Source organism: Oxyura jamaicensis, chromosome 8, assembly GCF_011077185.1.
Source record: "Oxyura jamaicensis isolate SHBP4307 breed ruddy duck chromosome 8, BPBGC_Ojam_1.0, whole genome shotgun sequence".
Lineage (NCBI taxonomy): Eukaryota > Metazoa > Chordata > Aves > Anseriformes > Anatidae > Oxyura > Oxyura jamaicensis.
In genome coordinates this window covers 29163185-29185516 of record NC_048900.1, presented here as the reverse complement: position 1 = coordinate 29185516, position 22332 = coordinate 29163185, and the positions used below count along the sequence as shown (strand labels likewise).

At 46.6% G+C, this 22332-nt stretch overlaps 1 protein-coding gene across 1 annotated transcript; it reads right to left on the bottom strand.

Moving 5' to 3' along the window:
• Positions 1-1482: 1482 nt before the first annotated feature.
• USP1 (ubiquitin specific peptidase 1) lies at positions 1483-14016 on the bottom strand. The gene is made up of 10 exons (XM_035333525.1): positions 13914-14016; positions 13836-13875; positions 13483-13674; positions 12542-12665; positions 12084-12191; positions 11401-11561; positions 10129-10847; positions 8880-9050; positions 7681-7882; positions 1483-3090 (listed from the first exon to the last, which is right to left on the bottom strand). Exons 3-10 carry the CDS (start codon positions 13650-13652, stop codon positions 2358-2360), a joined length of 2388 nt encoding a protein of 795 aa, XP_035189416.1. The 5' UTR covers positions 13653-13674; positions 13836-13875; positions 13914-14016; the 3' UTR covers positions 1483-2357.
• Positions 14017-22332: the final 8316 nt, after the last annotated feature.

Here is a 22332-nt window from a genome sequence, read left to right as displayed (position 1 = left end):
ATAAATCTGCGTGGCTGATCAGTGCGGCTAGCTCAGCCGTTATGTAGAACTCGAGTGTTGTATCACGGAAGGCTAAAACTGAGCCGTCACTTTTTGTTTTCGGTTACAGGTCACGTGTAAGGCAAGACAGCAGCTCCTGTGGCACATGACTAGTTCAGGAAGGGCAGCAAGTGCTTTATTTGAATAAATCTCAAAATGAGGGGGGAAAAAAAATGAAAGAACATTTTATATATCCTTATGTCAGGGGACTGGTTTTACTGCAGCATACTCCAGCTGGTGACATTTTGCCTTCAATAGCTTACACAGACCGTTTCTCTCAAGCCGTGTGGTGTGACGGAAGGCGGCTGGCTCTACCTCTGTTGGCACTGTAACCACGATTTTGTTGCACGTAACCCTACTTTGTTTCCACGGAACATTTCCTGTTCCTATAGCTGGGTAAGAAAAAGATGTCCTGGGTCAAGTGTGGAAAGTAAAACTTCTGTCTGCAGGCTGAAATTCAGCAAACCCCCTATTGCAGGCAGAAAAAAAAAATAACCTTCTTTAATGTGATTTGGCTATCCTTGCAAGGTAAGATTACAGATATTTTTTGGTGATTTTTTTTAAAGTGTAAGTACTTCTTGTTTTAGATAATGAACTTAGTATGATTACAATGTTGTGGTATCTCACTGAATTTGTAATTCAAGAATTTTCTCCTCTGCAGAAATTATTAGAGGCAGCAGCAGTTCAGCATGAGGTTAGCAGCAGCTCCTAGGGTAGTCCAGCCTTTTTTACACTTAATATTGAAAGTACAAGTTCTCTAGGCTGAAACGTGTTGCAGCTGTTGCAGTCAAGGCCTGCACAAAAATCAGCGGTCCACCAGAACATGAAAAACACACCAAAGATACTGTTCATGAGTTAGCTCAGTGTTTATTACATTCTAATAAAAGATTGACCAAAAAAAAAGGGGGGGAGAATAAACCAGGTACAGCTTTCTAGGACTTTTCATGTAAATAATTTATTATTTGAGAAAGCTTGACTGTATTTTGAAAAATAGGGTGTACTTACACGCTGGGTGTCTTTCCTTGTCTGGCTGCGCAGCAGCACTTCACGTCGTGTCACCCGCGCTCGGACAGCAGAACTTAGCGTGTATTTCAGATTCTCATGGTTTGCAGTTTACAGGATGCTGCTCAACAATTCAGCATCTGCGTATTTAAATCTAGTATTTAAATCTTAGCGTCTAGTATTTAAATGTCAAACATCTCATGTGTTTTTACGATAACCTTGGTTTTCCTTTCCCATTGCCTCCAAGCCTTACTGTAGTCATGAAGTCCCTTCAGATAGGATGCGTGGTACAAGGACCAGTTAAAAACAGAATGCTCCTCCTTTAAAGCACTCTCATCTTCCATTTCAAGGTGGATCATTTCCCAACCATTCTGTCACGGTGCCCAACCACTCCCACTTCCCCCTTTTTCCTCTCCAGAGACAAAGTCTGACTTAGTCAGCTCTGCTGCATATCATATTTTTTTTTATTTCATATATACATTCTCAACAAAACATCAAGCCAAATGCTTTCGTGTTCTCACCTTTCAGTGAGCTCGAAGTACAAATTAACTGTTATAAGATCACCACTAAATTCCAAATCCACCCAAACAGATATGCATATTAGAGGGCTTTACTCTTAAGAAGTACAAAAGTATTTTAATTACACTACACGCTCCCTGTTTTGAAGTATTAATCACACCTATTTACACTTATGCCCATTTAACACCTATGCAACAAGATGTAAATCAGAACATCAAACATTTCTATTAAGTTCAGCTCCTTCCAATACACTAAACAAAGCCGTAAGCCCCTTTTCTTGTGCTTTGGGATGCACTGAGCGGTACAGGACAGGGTAAGGGGAATGCCATCAGCAAACCACGTCGATTACTCAGAGACTATATATGAAGTGTTACTTCGCAAGTTACAAAAATACACAACTTTGATGAAATCTGCTAGTTAATATACATTTACTCCAGAATATGAATACAAATAACTTTTATTAAAAAAAAAAGCTAATAATACAAGAGGCGTGTCTGAGAACTAGAGTTGTGTTAAAACCACTACCGTGTATCGTAGGCATCATCCAGGAACTATACAGATCAGTCTTCCTAAAAGATAACACCGCTATTCTCCAGCATCAACGTTACTATGTGAGTTAAGCTCTAGGTCATGGTTTATTAATTCAAGTTGAGCCACTTACACAGAATGCAAAGACCAGAAAATTTATGATCCAGTAGCTTCAAAAAAACCAAACAGCTGTTTCTTCCAGGTAGTCCTGCTGCAAACCAGACAATAGGTGTATGCAAATCCGTAATATTTACAGTCAAAATACAGTATCACTCTACAATTTTCTTATAAAACAGTAAGTAAGGAGTTGATGTAGATGACGATGTCGGAGAAAGAGAATTCAGAAAGTCCTTTTCCTCTGTGACCTTCACTTCAGAGTCATCAAAAAGCAACCACTTTCCTTCATACTCTTTCAGGCTCTGCAATACGTACAGAGCTTTGTTTTCTAGTCCGCTGAAGGCAACACCGTTCTGATCGCCGTGTTCCGTGCTGCACTCCACGCTTCCGTTAGTATTGCTAGACTCAGGGTTTCTGTTTTCAGTGACTATATTAAGAAACTTCTCAGCGTTAGCTGGTTTGTTATTGTACAAGTCACAGTCAGACTTGCTCTTCTGTCCCCCCAGAAGCCCAACAGCTTCCATGTTCTTTTTGTTCAGAACTTTCCCTGGCTGTGCGTTCCCGTTGACTCTGAAAGAGACTTCACCGTCATCGTAGTCTTCGGCGACAGTTCTGGCTTCCTCCTCGTTCAGTGGTTCTGGCTTAATCATTTCGTACATTTGGTCAGTGATGAAGTTTCCCTTGTCGATCTCTAGGCTATTAAGATCTGTAATTTTGACAGAGGCTGTGTAGTGTCCACTGCTAATTGTAATGCCACTGTGCATCACCACGGCAAATAACCCGTAGGTGTCATTAGTTGGCTTCGTGCTCCATTCTTCTAGCGACAACTTGAGAGGCGTCAGCAGAGGAGTGTTTATCTTGGACAGTCCACCGTAGCAATCAAACCTTCAGAAGAAAAACAACGTCAGACATCTTACCCCTCAGCACACCACAAATCCTGCTTTAAGTGGCCCATACATCAAGCTTAGATTTTTTTCTTCTATTAGAAACACAGAGAGATGAATGAGAGAAGCAGCTGCTTATTTTCTACTTGCTTATCATGAGCATCTGCCCCAGGCACCCGTTCAGTAAAGAGATTTTTGCAGGTATGCATACTGGTAAGTCTGACAGCCTGATTGCTGTGTACTCTAAGAGACTTCCCTTTGTTGATACTTCTTTACTTAAAGTAAGCTTTAAATAGTGACAAACATGAATTTTTAATCATTATCATTCGTGCTTCTGTGATTATACTTCCACTTCTTTGCAGACATCAACCCGCTTACCAGCTTTGATAAGCTTCAGCATCCAAGGTACAGAGTAAGCAGGGTTTTCCCCTAAAGGTTTTGAAACAATTACTTACGAAATGTCACTCAGAGAAACTGATTTTTTACTGTAGTAGGTAATTTTTCTCAGATCACCTTAACGCCCTGTAGTGTCTTGCCAATGGTATGCAAAGGACAGTTATCTAGGGATAATTTAGTATGTTCTTATTGCTAGGGAGTGTTCATTAACTGTCCTATCTTAGTCAGTGCCAGTAATTAGCTAGCTGATTCACTCTGGAAAAGCATCTAGCATTTCCATAAACACACAGCATTGTGTTCTCGGCTCACAAACTTAGAGTGAGCAAAGTTTAAGTCCTTTCATTTAGGATTCTTCTAAAGAGTTTGGAAAGAAAAAAAGAGTCAGGACATAATCAGCTCTTTTGTGTATTAGCCTCTCTGAATCATTCCTATTTTGTGTGATTTACAGATGGCATAGCCCAGTAGAATTCACCCCTTTATGTAACAATATTTTCTGGTGTCCCAGCAGATTTCAGTTTTGATCAAACATCAGGGTGTCGTAGGGAAAAACAGCGCAGAACATAGACAAACCCTGCACAGCTTGGGCCTCAATGAGCCAAGTACTATTATTCATCCTTACTCTTCCCCTAATAAAGGATTAAAACTACTTTTAATCCAAGGGAAATGTAGGTAGGCATAACAATAAAAGCACGATTGGAGTAACTGAATGTTACTTTGGTTTTACTGGGTTTAGTTTTGATTCTGCTGTGCTTTTAAACATTTTGCTGATGTTCCCAGCCATGAACCCTCATAACCACAAACACATTCACACATACACAGGTGCCCGCAGTCACTCAAGTGTACTCAACTCCAATCTCATCACATTTTAGACCTAGGTTTATAGTCATCATTTGATGGCACCAAAAGAAAAAGAGCAGACCATCAGAAATAAAGCCCTATTATTAGCCAGAAAGAGATGCTCAGAAGAGAATCAAGAAACAGAAACTGCTTACTGGCACCCTAAGATCAGAAATGCAGTCCCACTCAAGCACACTGTAATGGTCACAGTAAAATAAAACATGAAAAACAGGCTCTCCCTTTTTTCTGAATGAGATCCAGCATCAGAAAGATTTGGAAAGGAGGGAATAAGAGAGGAAATCTTTTCCTATTAGCTTTTGTTCTTCTTAATGATAATCTGAAGACTGAAAAATTGCATGCCAAGTACTCTGCCTCCGACTGCTGCACAGTAGCTCATACACAACAAACCTGACTTCTGCAACTCTATCTTTTGAGGCCATGAATTCGTGGAGCTTTACCCACTGCACTAATACCTCAAATTATCACAGACCTTAAAGGCTTAAGCTATTTTCCTGCAACTCTTCTGACACATAAGACATTAGATCATCCAAACAGGGATTCTCCAGGGCATAAGCACTGCTCTCACTCCTTAGCAAACGTGACAGGTACAAAACCTTGCAGTACGACTTGATTACAGTCACCTGGTCTTACCTGATACCACTTCACTAGTCAAATACCTCATTTTCTCTTCTCTGCCAATTGCACCTTGCGGACAGGTTAAAGGGATGTTAGCAGGTACACGTCTCACTTCATAGCTTCCTCATCTGAGCACAGGGCTGTTTACCCCCAGTACTTCCCCTCCCCGCCCTTGCCAAACAGCATTACTCAGCCCCAGGCTGGTAGATGTTCACACTGGGTGCTTTATTTTTAAAAGCCACTTTGCAGGCCAGTCTAGAAAAGACGGAGCAAAGCCCTCCGAACTGCGGATATTTATTTACAGTACCCCTGCTTTACGTTTTATTTTTCTTCACTTCTTTTGAACTCAGTTGTCAGAAAACTCAGTAGAGCATGACTGAGAAGCAGACGAGATTTCAAAGATTTTATTGGAGCTAGGAGAACAGTGATACGAACATTCTCAGTTTAAGCGTCTTAGTTAAAGCAGCAAAACCATCTGGTACTACTTTTAAGGACAAATTACCGCAGCCTTGTCCGTGGAGAACAAGTTCTTTTTGTTGTTTTTGGTTTTTACAATAAAAATTACAGGTTAACTGAACAGGGGGAAGCTCCATCAAAGCTGAAAGTGCAAAACACGCCCTACTAACAACAACTCCAGATACTCTAGGGGAAGCCAGCATTTTTATTTACTAGCCTTGGCTCTTTTGGCTCTTTCCCCACTTGATTTGCAGCTGCACGTTATGACTCCAAATCAGTATGTTTAGAAATGACACGGTTTTGTCCAAGATAAAAAGTCCAAGCCCCAAACTGAGAAGCGATCTTCCACGCAGTTTGGTTCATCACTGCCTCCAGGACTACGTTCGATTTTTCCACTTCTACTTCCTCAACCTCTGGCTGCTAGAGCTTGGCAGAAAATACAGGACACATTCAAAGGGCACGGGAGGAAGACCACAAGAGGCTGGATGCACTCCGACCTGGGTACAGGTCTTAGTATTTTTGGAGCAAGGAGCTGAAGATTGCCAGGACAGAAGAGGTAAGTGACTCAGCAGGGGGTTAACCTGGAAGCTGCAAGTGCTTCCTCACAGAAACAGAGAGGTAGCAGATGTAGGCACAAGCTGAAGATAACGTCCAGGTTTTCTCTCTCAGGGTGTGTTTCTGAATAACCTCTAACGACACCAGTATTCCATCTCACCTCAAAGGCTATTCAATAACATCACAGCTGTCCAACGTTAGCAGACTTTACAGAGGAAGTTCTTCCTTTCTACTGAAGTCAGGAAGTTAATACTCCTAACAGCAAGCCCTAAAACTTGAGGGTGGGAATTCCACTTTCAAAAATCTTAGTAAGCTACTAGTAAAAAATACCTTAGTACAGTCCCTGAAAACAGTTCTTCCCAAATGGGATTTATACTGACCTCAGTTATCAGCACTTGTTTACGGCACGTCCTGTGACAAGGCACTCAACTCATACGCTGTGTCTAGTGCCAAAGGTCCCATCCGCTTCCAGTGGCGACCCAAGTGTTAGAAAATGCCACTGAAGGCTTCGTGCATTACATTTCCTACCATCAGGATGGCTCTGAAGGTCTAAAGCCAACCAAGAGGGAATGGCTAAGCACCAGGAGCCTGGTGCATAAAAAGCCAAGCTCGTTTGTGCCTAAATAATGTCCTGGCGGTCACAGAGGAGCTCTGTTAAGTCTCAGAACGAAGCCGTGCCACCAGAACGCTCAGTTTATGCAGGGTTATAAACACAGGCTGCAGCAGTGCGGTGTGCTTGGCTCTGGAACAGATGCCATCGGGGGGATACTCAACCAGCACAAGTTTCTCTTCTTTTGCAGCATCCAGCAGTTAATACAGCATGCAAAAGCTACGTTGTAGTGAGTGCTGGAAGAAGTTGAAGGAAAGAACAAGTCTACAAGTGTTACTGAAATCATCTATCCCTCAAAAACGCAAATCAGTCGTATTACAGTTTTCTAAAGGATCTGTGGGAACATTTTATAGTTTTCAGAAGTTTTCCCTGATGCAGCCTTCCCATTTCTCATTATTTGAATCTCGCTGGAGCTACCGCAAAATGCTGTGCCATAAGTTGTCACGGCATTGTTTTATTTGTGTACCCTATTGTAGGGACATAGTCGTGTCCCTCACCCAGAGGAAATCCCTAAACTCCTAGGTACGAATAACGGTAAAAAATGATTTGAAAAAATAAGGATTTTCATAGTACATAAACTGATTGCTTGGCAGTTGAATGACATCGATCTATTACTTTAAAACGGAGTGTTAGCAATTTGTCTGTAGCACGTGTTAGAGCTTCAAAGTGTTGATCTAACCCCCCCCCAGTTTAGTACTGCTGTTCAGTTAAAGACCAGAGCACCACTAGCTGTGAGCCTAACATTCGGTTTTGTTCCTAGCCCTTGTTCTGCTGAAGTACTGAAAAATGCCTCTACACGCACGCACACAGGTGATGTTCAAAATAAAGGTTTAAGAAGCATCAGGATATCGAGCTGCTCTAAGCACAGCAGTAAAGCTTTTTGGCAAGAAGCCTCCTAAGAGCCTGTTTTCCTGAGGATACATTTTTGTCACTGCTTGTAACAATAAAAAACCCTTACAAAGTTAAGTCAGTGGGACACAGCCCCTAACTTCCATCTAGAAACCTTTGCTTTTGGAGAATTTAAGGCATTTTCATCTCCCCTGGTAAGATTTCCCTTCCAGCAGCACACTGGTTTGTAACATAGCGTATCAGCATACTCACTCTAAGCCACTAGCAGCAAAGCACTTCAAATGAATTGTTATAACTTCAGGCATTTTATCAAATAACAGACTGCGTTCTGCTTCTGTGTAATGATGGCAGTTCTCGCAGAAATATTTATCCTCTCCCACAATCCTTTCCACCGATGCAAACTGTGAAATTGCCCACTTAAGAGTCTTCATTTCTGTTTTTGGCTCCGGAGAAACTGAAAGAGAATCATTACATTCATAGATGGATGGTTATTTGTGTTTCCAATGCACCCCACCAGAAGAAAAACAAAATGAGATTTATAAAGGTAAGGGATGTTCAAGAACTACCAGCAACACTGAGGAATGCCCACTGCATGAAATAGAAAACGTGTTCCAATCTCTGGATCATTTCAGGAAATTACGTAAATACCAATCAGTGGATGCTCTTACTTGAAGCATACACACCTACCGCAGCACCGATGCTGCCTGTAGCATTTCACATCTAAACACCGCCACGTACACACACTGAACTCGGAAGTGCTTCAGCAAAACAGGGCGGGCAAAAATAGCAAAAGCTGCTCTTGAGTTAAGTCTACGAGCACTAAAAATGATTTATTTAAAATTCTGAAATTCAGTGGCTTGCTGCCGTGCTTACTGCTTACTTCTGAGAGCTGGTAAAAGTTAGGCATGGATCGCTACCAGCTGTGGCACACAGAGGACTAATGGTAAGACAAGGGTAAAACACACACTGCTAAGGTAACGACACAAATGTTTCCTAAAAATAATGAAAATTTTGGTTTTTAAAGCAAGCTTCATTTATTTTAAGAAAAATAAAATCCTTCTGCTTTATCTTCCATTTTATAAGAATCTCTTAGCAAGGAAGAAAGGGCAGACTCAAATCAAAGAAAATACCCATTTATAAGCAGGAAAATATGTACATATTATATGTACATATATGTACACATTATATGTACATATTATATGTACATAGCGAAGGACTGTAAGCAGCCTGTTGTATGTTAAGATCTGAGGCGATTTTAATATCTGGATCCGTCTACATTAACTTAGGCTTTGTAAACACAAGGCTGATAATCAGGACAGGAGATAACAGAACAGCCTCTAATTTTAACCAGCACTAACAAGGGACAGTGCCGTGTTTATCAAGGGACAACGCCTTCCTCAATGGCTGCCTGAAGCAGAAACAAGCCACAACCCTTTTCGGTAATTACTTACTTTCAGAACTTTCTTCAGTTTTAGAAAGTTCATCTTCCTGCACTGGAACACTGATGTCCTGGAAGTCTTCTCTTCTTTCAGTGAAGCACTCGCACTCCAAGCATCTTGTTCTCAGTACTAACTGGCCCTGGAACAATTTCTCCACTAGTTCAAAAACAGCCAGCTCCGTACCTAGAGAGAGCACATGCCACATCACTTACCTAGGCGTGCTTTGCTCAAAAGACACGACAGAACCTGGCGACTTGAAAAAAGTTCACGTTTAGAGACATGGCGCCTTAGGGATTCTACATAGCAGTAATTTAACCCTGCTTATCACGAGTATTCACAGTATCGCTACTTACTACTGAACAGGAAGCCTCTTCCCTTAGCTCTCAAACTTTAAGTTCTAAGATTAAATCCCTCTTTTATAGCTGAAGTTTCAGTGTCACGTTCTAGACAGCGCGTTTGCCATGAGTGCGCTCGCTACCTTCTTTGTACGGCCTGTCGGTCTCCTCGAGGAACGTCACACTCGTATTATTGCCTGCTTTGTATTTGGTCTCAGTCCCTCTCCTCCAATATTTTCTGGATTAGTTGGCCAATTTTAGTCAAATCTGATGAAGAAACGGGGATCTCAAGAGATTCTGCATTCCTTCAGATGTTTTCATAAAAACTGGTGGTTGGATAAGAAAATCCCAAACCAGTAACTCCTAACGCATGCCGTGCCCCTTCCCTCAACGGTTACCTTGCTTGCTGACACTCAGAATTCACACCTGCCAGCCAATTTGCATACGTCCTGTGGCTTTCCTAGTTCCTGGGAAGGCTGAAAATACGGCAGGACTAAAGAATAGGGAGGGAAGGTGAGAATATTGTCTGTAAGGGCTCAGGACACAAACCCATTGCCTGTGGGGTTTCATTCTGTTTTCCTCTTGGAGTAACCTCCCTTGATGTTTTGAATTCACCTTCTATTTTTACAGATGACAAACGTTAGTGGGAATATAAACCTGGTAATATATATTTTTTTATACATATATTGAACAACTATTACACAACATTACCGAAAGGCCTCTTAAGATCTAAGCTAAACAAGCCAAGGCATAAAACAAAAATTTCAAGTGTTTAAAACAAATTTTAAAAAAAAACTTTCTCATTTTTTGAAAGTGTAATTCTGTATTTAGAGAGCTCTGCTTGCAGTGCAGCCTGAACACTGACTTCCAATGCACAGTAATTTCCTAATCAATCTAATTTTAAGCCCATACACTTGTGCACCAACCTTCCTTTTTTGGTTCTTTTTCAGTTCCTTTTTCATTATGGCTTTCCCCAGGAAATGCTGGTTCGTGACCTTCTTCTTTAACGTTACTACCATTTTCACACTTGACAGAAGACTCTTCCAGCTCACAGTCATCGTATTCTTTCGCTGGGTCTTTGGATCCCAAGTTTGTCGTTAACTTGCCCAGACTATAAAATTTGGAGAGAATACTGGGTTGTTTGCACGAAGATTTTAACCAGTTTAATCGAAGTCGTGACTTCTTCTGTGTTGGCTTCGCACTCTCGTTTTCAGCGGAGCACTTGGCAATGGCATCGTTTTGATTTTCGAGCTTTTCTCCCGTTGCTTTCCTCTTCGACCTGGTTTGTCTTTGATTTTCTTCTGCTGCGATTTGTTCTTTTGATACTTTGGATTTTTTCTTTGCATTGCCACCTTCGGCATCACTTTTTCTTTTCCCATTTCCTTTGAGTACCTTATCTTCGGCCACCTCTCCCGCAGGGCCACTTGGCTCACTGTCCTCCTCCTCCGCACAGTTGCCAGTTCCATTGCTCTCAATATTTTCATCGGGTTTTTCCTCCAGTTTAGCTGCAGGCTCTTCCAAAGGCAGTTTGTTCAATTCTTCCTTCTTCAGCAGCTGACACGTTTCTTGGATGTTTCCTAGGATACACTGCAGAACCTCCTGGGCATCGTGCTGCAAGTAGCCTTCATACATAGGGTTGAGCTCTCTATTAAAGGCAAAAGTAAATGAGCAAAGTGATGATGACCAGATTACTGGCTAGCTAACATGACCGGAAAATTAGAGTTTTTAAAAATTAAAAACTCTAAAAACCAGAAAATTAAAGTTTTGCTACAAAAGCAGGGGAGGATCCCCTCCAGGCCTGGAGAGAAGTCGTCTCTCACAGATTCCCACGGGAAGGTAGTCACAGCCTTACGCCAGAGAGCACTTAAACACACGCTCAGTTGCAACCTCACAGTGGTACCTCCCAGGATAACAATAATACTTACGTACTTCAGGCTAACCTCTGCTTTAAATCCACTGTGGGACTGAAATTATGTTCTGACAAAATCTAAATTTACTTCCAAAGTTATGATACCACAGAGGTAGCAAGAAACACAAACCTCCCCTTTGAAACGTAGGAAAACTGCCTTCCTACAAACGCGTCACGGTGCCCCAGATTTAAGATCCTCTACCCCTAAGGCTCTATCGCTGTACCGTACAATCACGGCCACCTCCAAACTTGAGGTGAAAATCCTGGCAGTGTTTAAGACAACCTGTACCTAAGGGTATTCAGTAGCCTCCGTGGCTGAGTAGCAAGTTCATCGGTGTATTTCTCCGGGTTTAAGAGGAAGCTGGCTTGAAGCTGCTCAATGGAAAGGATCAGGGAGTGCAGACTGCAGATCAGCTCATAACTTGCCAGGGGATCTTCTTTACAATTTCCCTGCAGTAACAATAAAAAAGAAGTAAAATACATGCACTTTTGTCTGTAACAAGCAGTTAAATTTTTTCTCCTGCCCCCACTCAGTTTTCTAACAGACGTGACAGATTTTCTGTCCACTATGGGAAACAGGCAAGTTTAGGTTGATACGTTGCTCTTCTGCCAGTGGAAAAGAAACAGGAAAGCCAGACTATGCATTATTACGAAAACCCAAACCATCCCTGCCCAAACTCCAGTTTCCATCCGTTCAAAATACGGCACCATCATTATCTCAGTTTCAGAAATGGGGTGTAACTCCTCTAATTCCTGAGAGCTTAAGGCTCGTGCTTACAAGCTTACAGACGCTCTGAGCACTGCCAAATTCAAAACTACTCAAACTTATTTTTACCGGAAATAGCACTCCAGAAAACAATACTTCAATACTCATTATAAAGAGAAGGAAACGGTTCTGTTTGCAGTACTGCCCTGGCACGTAGCCTCACCTGCACAGATGCAGCTAAAGGAAGACGTAGGGAGATACGTTACCTTTTCCGCTTTTTGCTCTCCTTCTTCTTTCAAAGATTCTTTCTTCTTTGAAATTATGTTATATAAATGCTTTACTCCAGTTTTAAAACCAGGACAAAAATATAACACCTAAAAGCAACAGTTTAAAACAAAATAATAATTGGTAAGCTATTTGACATCACACATCCACACTTAGAATCCAACTAGCTTTGCATCTCCTGCGGTTGCTGCACAGCACGCGAAGACTTGGGATTATTCAGGGCAGGGACGTGGCTGAAGTATGTAAACTGACAAATTAATCATCAAGGCAATCCGTGGCGCGCACACTTCCTGCACTAGCATCTTTTTTTTCCCCCAGCTGTAATTAGATTCCCTGTATACGACACCCAGATATCTTCTGTACAATGTCAAACTGAGCAGCTCATCTATTTGTGCTTAACCAAAAGGATCTTTTCTGAGGCCCCAAAACACGATCTTACCTGAAGGATGCTGTTCAGGTAACAAGTGTTCCCGAGATTATTCAGGCCCACAAAAGGCAACATGTTGTCTTTCTTCTCGCAGCTGACAAGCGACGGAGGCTGTGCTGCGGGAACAACCTGGTCACTATAAAACAGTGAAAACAGAATTAATGAGTAACGAGCAGAGATGAAAATGGTGTCAAGGCGTTTCTGAGAATCTTTACATGGCTACTCCAGGCACTCAAAGACAGGCCAACTCAGCTGTAACCCTTCTCTCTAGTAACCTACTCAAAAAAGAGGCAGGTTTATGAGGTGAGCGTCTACCATTACTCCCAACACCCACCTCTGAAGAAGTGAAGTGATTTAAGGAATCAGGAAAGCTCTCTTTACAATACTGTTGCGTGTTCTTTGTTCATTCCTAGGGCAGCACCAAGAAAAACGCGATGTGCCTAGCACGTATTTTCTATTACTGTCCTTTGCTCCAGGTTCATATCACTTCATTGCCGGGAGCATAACAAGAAAATAAATATAGAAAGGGGGAAAAAGTAACCCAAAACCCGACACGTATACAGCGCTGATGCACTGTACTGCTACACCAGCACCACGTCTCAAAGCCTCCAACACATTTGTTGTGATGAGGAAACTTTTCTTTCTCCCATTTCACTTCCCTGCAGGGAGACGAGTGGATGGATTCGCCCAGGGCTCGAACACCCAAGAGAAACGCACAGCAGCGAGCAGTACGCTCCGTGCTTTTACTCCCAGCGTGCGGGACCTTTGATATCCAACGTTCTTTCAACAGGACTCATTTTGTGAGAACAATTTAATGGTTCGGGTAGTTCAGCACAAGGGAAATCACTTTCTGTTGAGCTGAACCCAGGGAAACTTCCTGTGGAGCCCACAGGGCAGCCGCCAGCAGCCCGGCCGTGCCGCACACCCCCACCCCCCCCCGTGTCCCCACGTACATATCAGATCCCCGCGGCTCGGGGCTGCTCCCGCCACCGTCCTGCGGCTCGGCGAAGTCCAGCGCCCGCTTGGCCTCCTTCTTCTGGAACAGCTTCAGCGACAGCCGGCTCCGCTTCGACGGGCTGCCCCGCAACGCCGCTCCGCTCTCGCTGGGGAGCACCCCGGGCATCTTCCCGGCCGGGAAACGCCACCTGCGGCGGGCGGGCACGGACCGGCATCAGTACCCCCGGGACCGGCCCCGGCCCCTCGGCCCCGGCCCCTCAGCCCCGTCCCTCACGGCCCCGGCCCCTCGGTCCCGGCCCCGCCGCCCTCGTGGCCCGCCCCGGCCCCTCAGCCGGGTCCCGGCGCTCACCGCTACATGGCGGCCCTGCCCGTCCCGTCACGGCCCGGCCCGTCCCCGTCACGGCCCCGCCGCCCCCTTCCCGCCGGGGGCCGTCGCTATGGAGACCGCGGGCCCCGGCCGCGCCGCCCGCCCCGCCACGGGAAACTTGGCGCGTTTGCCTTGCCGCCAGGACCCCCGCCCGCCGCGCTCCTCGCGCCCAGCCGCTGCGGGCTGCCCCGATCAAACGCCGGAGAAGGAGCCGACGTCGCGGCTCGCTGGCACCGCGGGGGCATGGTGGCCTTCGGGCTCCACCCGCCCGCTGGGTGCTGGAGGCAGAGCGATGGCTCAGCGAGGGCTCGGCCGGCGGTACCGGCGCCAAGCTGCCGCCGCCGCCATCAGGCAGCGCGGAGGGCAGCCCGCGGGGTCCTGCCTGAGCGCGCGCGGGCGCTGGCAAAGGCCTGGCCAAAGGCCCGGGACTGGCGCCGGAGGAAGAGGAAAGGGGAGGGGAGCGGCTGGGCCGAACCATTCCGCCAAACCCCCCCGCCCCCCTTCCGCCGGCGGCGGTGGATTGGTCCAGGGGAAGCCCCGCCCCTTCCCGCCTCGGCCAATCACAGCGGGAGGCGCCGTGAGGCGGCGGCCGGCCCGCAGCGCCCCCGCGCGGCTGGCGGGGGGAAGGGCGGCAGCTGCCGCTCTGAGGAGAAGCCGGGAGGGACGCGCGCGTTCGAGCTTTTTTAAAAAAAATTATTAAACTATTTCAAACCCCAGCGCCAGTAGTACACGAAATGAACATCCGCACAACACAGAATCGCCCTGTTTATCCAGTAATGCGTTCGTGGCTCCACTTGCTGAGAATCACGACCTCACACACCCGTAGGTCCGTGACCGCTCACATCCTTCACAAATCCGGGGGGCTGTGAGAACTGGTCCGTATTTACTCCTTATAAGGCCTATTTTTCACAGCTATTCTCTTGTGGGACTTAGCGTGAGATGGGAGAAATGCGGTGGCGACGTTGCCACAGTAAATATTTCTTATGAAGCATAAATTGGCTGTATTAGGTCTGTATGCTACGGCACTATGTAATTGAATATTGACCCAAAGTGTCAGAAATCTTTCAAAGGTTCACCTTTCATCTTGAGACGTGATAGAACAAAATCAGAAGCCTGGCTCTTAGACTAAAGAGTATTTTTTTATAGCAGTTTAATTTTGAGAAGTTCTTTGCAATCTTTTGGGATTTTTTTTTTACCTCACTACATGAATTAATTATTACTGTAGATCAATATCCTTAAATATACATTTGAATCATGGTAGAAATGATAGATACTCTGAGAGTCATGCACACACTTGCTACACATATTTGGCTATCTCTCACAGGGCAAAATACACTCGTATGCCTGCATACGGACAGGCCCATCACCTGAGGAACCAAGGTTCAGAGTCTCAAGGTATATATTGAGCTAAATACTTATTTACCTGTCCAGTGGGACTTAAAAAGCCTCAGAGCTGGCCAGATAGCGAGCTCCCAGTGGAAGTTAAAAGGATTTCACCTTTCTCTGAGACCCTCAGGGGTCTGGGGTCTGCTGCCCTGCACTGCACCCGTGGGCAGATGCCATATGGGTTCTGTTGACCCCACCAGCTAATAGACACCCAGCCCTGCAGAAGTCCTCTCGTATGAGCCAGAAGTGTTAGGAAGTCTTTGGGTGGTGCCCCAAAGCCACCTAACTGCTTGGTTCCTTAATAATATGTTTCATTAAACCTGCTTCGTGCTGCCCATTTGAGTGGCCAGCTGAGCAGCCCTTTCAACAAGGCGCTAGCAATAGAGCCGTGCAACTGGGACCGGGTGAAATCTGTCGGTGTTTGGACCTTGAATCAATCCTGGGCTGGAGTAAACTCCAAGGGCAGGAGACCGGTCGTTCCAGGCAGCCTTGGGTTTGATATGACAGTGCTCCTGGCACATCCCTGTCAAATGGCATGACAGAAGTGGTTTATTACTTATTTGTATTGCATTTCCATAAAAGTCTACCCTGTCAAGCGCGTGGTTTGCTATCTGATTTAACAAGCACGATACAAGACCATTTGCGTGATGTGCAGCCTGGTAGATCTCAGTGTCAGGTCTCCTCCTGAATGCGTTGGACTTTATCTACTGGTAATTTCACCTGATCACTTCTAAACCTTCTCCTACCCCAAATAATTTCTCTCCCTTAACATGCTTACAAACTGCTAGCTATTTCCCCATTTTGGGGGAATTATTTGGACCAACCCAAACATAATTTTTAACCTTTACTTGTAAGTTAGTTCTAGCTTCTAAAGAGAAAGTCAATATCATTAAAAGAGACATTCTGGATGAATTATCTTTAAGTTTCCCTCCTGTCATCTGTATGAAAACCTGTTAAAAATACAAAGGGCATATTTTTAAACTAAACTTTATATTCATTAAAACATTATTTACATTGATTTTAGTGCATTTAATTTTAATTCTATGACATCAAATGATGATTTGAGGTCAGTGCAGTTACAGCATTTTAGGATTTGCTCCTTTGGTCCCTTTATTTATTTCTTTTTAACCATGAAAAAGGACAGGGGAATGTTCAGATGGTTCTTGAGTAGGAACCAGCAAGATGAATCATCAGGAGATGATTTTTTTTTGGGTGGACAAGAAATCAAGGACAAGAAATCAAGGACACAGCAGAGGCGGGCTGTCCACACCAGGTGATCAGACCGACTACACCACCACCACTCTTGGGAGAAACCTCCCCTTCGCCAGCCTTTCACACAAATTTTTATGCACCCTCTTAATACGTGGCTCGCTGTCACCAGTTAATGCGGGGAAGTCTCTCCAGCGGGGTGGCGTTCTGTTTAAATGTAAGAAAATTGGTTTCTTTTCTGTATCTCTCCAGAAATAGAGCAACACCTAATTAAATATTTATGGCGGCTTAGCAAGCTCAATAAAGGAGCTGTTGTCTAGAGCCTCCGCAGCTCGGGCTTCTTACAGCAAAGGAGTGTTTCGAAAGGGGCCCAACGAGGGAGCAGGTGCAAGAGGCAGTAATTGTGTGTGTACAGTCCTGAGACACTCAAATGGGCAAGATTAAATTATGTCTAGTGCTATCGACTTTGCAGCCGTGTGTTATAAAAATGACTGCACTGGGAAACTAGAAATCTCCACGGACACAGCCCAAAATAACCAGATGAAATGCCTGGAAAGAACAAATCCCCAGGGGATGGGATTTGGGGGACTCTTGGAGGAAGGCTCCGTTACAAAGCACTGTCCCCCAGAAGGGAAAAGCCCCACAACCTCGAGTTGTTGCTGAGCTACGTAAATTAGAGGTCCAGCATCTCCTGGGGAGCTCAGAGTAGGAAGATCTGAAACCTGCCCTTGGCTCTCCAGCAGTCACGATCACAAAATCTATTTCATTCTTGAGGAATACAACTCTTAGACAAATGCCCGGTGGCTGGAAAAATAAGAAACCATTCACAGGAATGAGAATACTGACCAGAAAATACCACATGGGTGCACATGGGAACAATCTGGCTGCTGTAGAAACACAGAGCCTTTGAAAGAGGAGACTCACCAGGGCTCTAAACGGTTTCCAGTAATTCAGCAGGTCCAGTTTGTGCGCTTGGTGCCCACAGGAGCAGATCTGCCATCTCATCCTGGCCATGGGATGTTCCCCACCAGATCTGGCTGATGCTGAGGGCAGAGCTGCTTGAGCAGGGCATGGGCACCAGGAGGGAGGCAGGAGTTACACCAGCTCCACTCCCTTCCATTTAAAACCTAGCCAGAAAGCTTGATCTGAGTATGGCCAGCTGTTGCCTAAAGAGCTTCAGATTAGGCACCCTTAAAGATACAGACCTTAGGAAAAGCAGGAAATCATAAATCAGAACTTGCCACGGTTCTGTAAACTCCCCGGTAAAGCCTGCAGCGAGCTCCTGTTTGTTTCAGCTGCCAAACGGCGAACTTCAGCTGGAGCCTTGAGCCACAGAACATCAGCTTTTCAGTACACAAACATCAGCTTTTCAGTAACGTGCTCCTCCGTGCTGCAGTTTGTCGTCGCTGAGATCAGGATCCATTGCTCCTGATAGCGCAGGCAGTACGCAGCTCTCGTTTATCTCTCTCTTAGGAGAAAACACAGCTGGGTGAGATCTGTGAACTTCCTCGAGTTGCACGTGCATCTATTACACCTAAGAAAATAACAATAACGACACCCATAACATAGAGATAAAGCAGGTTAGATCATAATAATACAAATGGGGGGTTCCGTGCACTGAAAATCTGCCAAACACAGGAGGGTTTTGTGAGCAGGTCCCAGACAGATCCCCTCGCCTTGAGTCTTTCTGAATGCCAAGTCCTGTATTGCAGGGAAATAATATATATATATGTGTGTTCTATAAGCAGTCCCGTTGCATTGTTAGGGGTATTTCCCCCATCTTTTGTCTGCCTAGGCGTATTTTATTTCACAACTTGCAGCCTGCTGCTCAGAGGAATGTAACATCTGGCTCCGCAGCTCTGCTGGTGGCAGAAGTGCTGTTCTCTGTCATGGGCTGGAATACAAATGAGAAGCCAGGTGCTGTATTTGAGAACCATCATTAAAACAGAATAAAAATAAAATCTCTCCTTGTCTCTTTGGTAAGTCGGGATATCGTTTCCCCGAGCTGTAACTCGGTTCAGGAAGCCGAAGCAGGAGGAAATAAACCCGCAGAACACAAACCCGAGCGTTCTTGCACCATCTGCTGGCAGCATCTCCGCGCTCGTACCCACCACATGCCATCGTTGGTCTCAAACCTGGGTGGCACGTCCGCGTGTGGACCGTGTGAGACATGTTTGTAAAAAAGCAAACCTCAGGCTCTCTGTTTGTTGAGAGCCATTTCTACAGCTTGTAAGGAATCCACAGCAGGCCCCCCAGCAGTACCCTGTGCAGTCTCTTTCACATGAAGAGTGCAGACGTGTGAAGCTGTGTTGGCTTCACCCCAAAACCTGGGGACACAGCCACAGACGTGTGCCCACGCACTGGGTGCCTCTCCCACTCGGTCGCTGTCCCCAACACAGCCGTGCCAGCCGGTGCTGTCACCTGCCTGGGCGTCCCACCCAGCTGCCCTGCTGACATTCCCTGTGCCTCGCAGCAGGCATTTGCTGCTCAGGTCAGCTAAATCCAGTTGTTGGGTCTATATTTCTGTATTTTCTACCCTTGTTTTAGTGCAGAAACATGAGACGCAGTCAGTCCCTAAGAGATAAGCAGCGTTCAGAGACGCAGACTGATGGAAAACAGGAACAGAAAACAACCATAAAAGTAGATTTATGAAAAAAAAAAACGGTCGTTGTACTTTACAAGATACATTTTTAACTGAAATAAAAATTTCCCTTTCCCTAAGTAGTTTTGGGGTCCGCAGATGGATGTTTTCCAGCTGCACTGATGCTGACCATGCTCTGCGCAATGCCATTTATTGGCTCTGCTTGCAAAGACAAAGCGATTTCTTTTAGGGCTGCAGCAAATTGATTTGACAGGCAGGCTCACATGTTTTGGTTTGAACAGTGCAAGAGTCACCCATGTGCCATGAGGAAAAGAAACCTTCTCCATCCCTGCCTGGGGATCAGCACAAGTGCACAGCCCAGCCTGGCACCGGGCTGTCGGCGTTTGACGGAGCACGAGGTTGGTTCCTGGTGGTTTCACCTTCTCCTCCCAGCTCCTCCCGAGCTTTTCCCCCTGCATCCAGCTGGCTCCCAAATGGAGCCACCTCGCTAGGTTAAGAGCAGTAGTCCTGTAGCACCGAGGTCCTTCTTGCAGCAGCCTTTTGCCCCTTTGTACCCACCAAAAAGTGCCCGTGGAAGCCCATGGCCATGCCAGACATGTGAGCGTGGATGTGACAGGATTTTAGCATCGCAAACCGTAAAAGGCAGAGTTCGCACTGCAAGGGGGAGCAGTTTGCATTTTTGCTACAAAAATGGATGTTGGCACGAGTGCAACGTGCTATAGAACAGCGATTTGGGGCTGCCTTGCCAAGACGACTCGATCACATCAGCCCCCAGTCCTGTCATTACAGACTGTGGAAGCCGCATGGAGAAAAGCTCTTCCTCCCAGCCTCAGTCCGCTCCTGTCTGTCTGCACTTCGGAGATGCAAGGAAAAAGCCCACTGCAGAGCGAGCGAGGGCAGGTCTCCTGGAGGAATGAATCCCACCACCCAAGGGAAAACTGGGATCGGTTGTTAGCACTGCTCGTTCTGAAAAACACCGCTATGAGCATCCGAAAGCTATTAAAGAGCTTGGAGCTCGCCCACAGCTTCCCCACCTCTGACCTCTGTTGCTCCTGCCCGCCTGCTCACTCCCCACCCGCAGGGGATACGGCCAAGCCCTTAAAAAACACACCTAACAAAAGCTTAGCCGGGGGCTCAAAGGACCCTAGGGACCCACGGTTTGGTTGGTGGCGTTTCCCCCTCTCAGCTCAACCTTTGAGAGCGGGGCTGCTCCAAACATGGGCTGGTGCCAGCCCTCGGACAGGATCCGGCCTCAGGGTTTGGGGCAGCGGGGCCCGGATGGGGCTGGGCTGACCTCTTCCCGTGGAATTTCACCCAGCATTTTCTGCAGCAGGAAAAAAAAAATCCTCCGAGAGGCTTGTCTGGCTCCAGAAGTAATGTGAAGGGCCCGGGGCTTTGACAAATAAACATCCCCACAGCCCTGAATGGCTCCCAACCTTTCCTAGGAGTGGGCGGCCTGTCCAAGACCAAGCGGGGCAGTTTTTTTTTTTTTTTTTTTTTTTTTTAAAAAAAAAAAAAAAGTTTTACATGCATGCATTTCCACTTTTGACTGCGTACATGGAAGAGAGGTTCTTTGTTTCCGAGATATCGAGCAAGTAAAACCTAAATGACTGAAAAGGGGAACTCATTTTTATTTGGTTTGCTCAAAAGCACTTTTTTGGGTATCTGCTCTCAACCTGCCGGCCTCGCAGGGCACGCTCGCGGATGCGCGCAGAGCTGCGAACTGCCACCGCTGTACTTCTTCACCCAGCTCCCCCCATCACTTTTTAGCACTTTAATCTAAGCCCTGGGAAAAGAGAACAAAACACAAGCTCAGCCGAATGCCAGCGACCACAAGAGCTTCCTGTAGGTGCCCAAAGTGCCTGCTGCACGAGCCTCGTCGCTCTCAGCACGGCTCGGGGACCCGCCGGGGCTCTGGGCACGAGCCTGGGGCTGGGTGATGGCCGAGCAGCCTCAAGGCCCTGCTGCACTGCCGGGATGTGTTTGTTTGGGAACAGGAGGAGAAAGCGGTGTGGGTGTCATCTCCCACCTCCACAGATGGCGATGCTGGTGAAAAAAAAACCTCTTTGCAGCAATGGGGAGATGGGAGCACTGTTGCCAGTTTGGCTTGGGGAGCCCCGATCCCGCTGATCGCCTGCAGACACCTTGCCCTGGGTGCTGGCTCTTGTCCTGTCGCCCTTTTCCATGGAGGTGTCATGAGGGCCAGGGGCCATATTCTGCAGCCCGTAGCTCCAGCACTGTAGGGCCCAGCACTGTAGGGCTCAGCACCATAGGGCCCAGCACTGTGGAGCCCAGCTCCATAGAGCCCAGCACCATGGGGCCCAGCTCTGTAGGGCCCAGCTCTGTAGGGCCAAGCTTCATGGGGCCCAGCTCTGTAGGGCCCAGCTCCATAGAGCCCAGCACCATGGGGCCCAACTCTGTAGGGCCCAGCTCTTTAGGGCCCAGCTCCATAGAGCCCAGCTCTGTAGGGCCCAGCTCCATAGAGCCCAGCACCATAGAGCCCAGCACCATGGGGCCCAGCTCTGTAGGGCCCAGCTCCATAGAGCCCAGCACCATGGGGCCCAGCTGTGTAAGGCCCAGCTCTGTAGGACCCAGCACCATGGGGCCCAGCACTATAAGGCTCAGCACCATGGGGCCCAGCTCTGTAGGGCCCAGCACCATAGAGCCCAGGTCTGTAGGGCTCAGCACCATAGGGCTCAGCTCCATAGAGCCCAGCACCATAGGGCCCAGCTCTGTAGGGCCCAGCTCCATGGGGGTCCAGCTCTGTAGGGCCCAGCTCCATAGAGCCCAGCACCATGGGGCCCAGCTCTGTAGGGCCCAGCTCTGTAGGGCCCAGCTCTGTAGGACCCAGCACCATGGGGCCCAGCTCTGTAGGACCCAGCACCATGGGGCCCAGCTCTGTAGGGCCCAGCACTTTGGCCCTGTGGCCGGCTGCGAGCAGGCAGCAGACAAGCAGGGAGATCGTGTGGGGTGAGATAAATGCCCGAGGAGGCTCAGAGCTCACGTCGTGCTGCCTTTAGGTTTTCTCCATGTTACCCCGTTGGGGTGTAGGTGCGGGACCCAGGCAGGGCAGGCGGTGCTGGATGGGCGCAGCGGGCGCAGATGCAGCCCGGCCCCTGGTTCCCCTTTCCAGCTGCTTCTGATCTGCATCTGTGCAAACAGGATGGGTTGCTGGGCTAGGAAATTATAAATAAAACATTTAAAAATAATAATAAAAAATAATAAAAAAAGGAACCCAGCACAATAACACATTCAGAAGGAGAAAAAAAAAAAAAAAAAAAA

What these genes read in the sequence shown, in the direction of transcription:
- USP1 (XM_035333525.1), bottom strand. Translation starts at nt 13,652, where the DNA reads ATGCCCGGGGTGCTCCCCAGCGAGAGCGGAGCGGCGTTGCGGGGCAGC. An exon ending in GAGCCGCGGGGATCTGATAT is followed by an intron (nt 12,666 to 13,482) that starts GTACGTGGGGAC and finishes ACTGTTTTATAG; the next exon opens with TGACCAGGTTGTTCCCGCAG. An exon ending in AAAAGAACCAAAAAAGGAAG is followed by an intron (nt 9,051 to 10,128) that starts GTTGGTGCACAA and finishes TGCTCTCTCTAG; the next exon opens with GTACGGAGCTGGCTGTTTTT.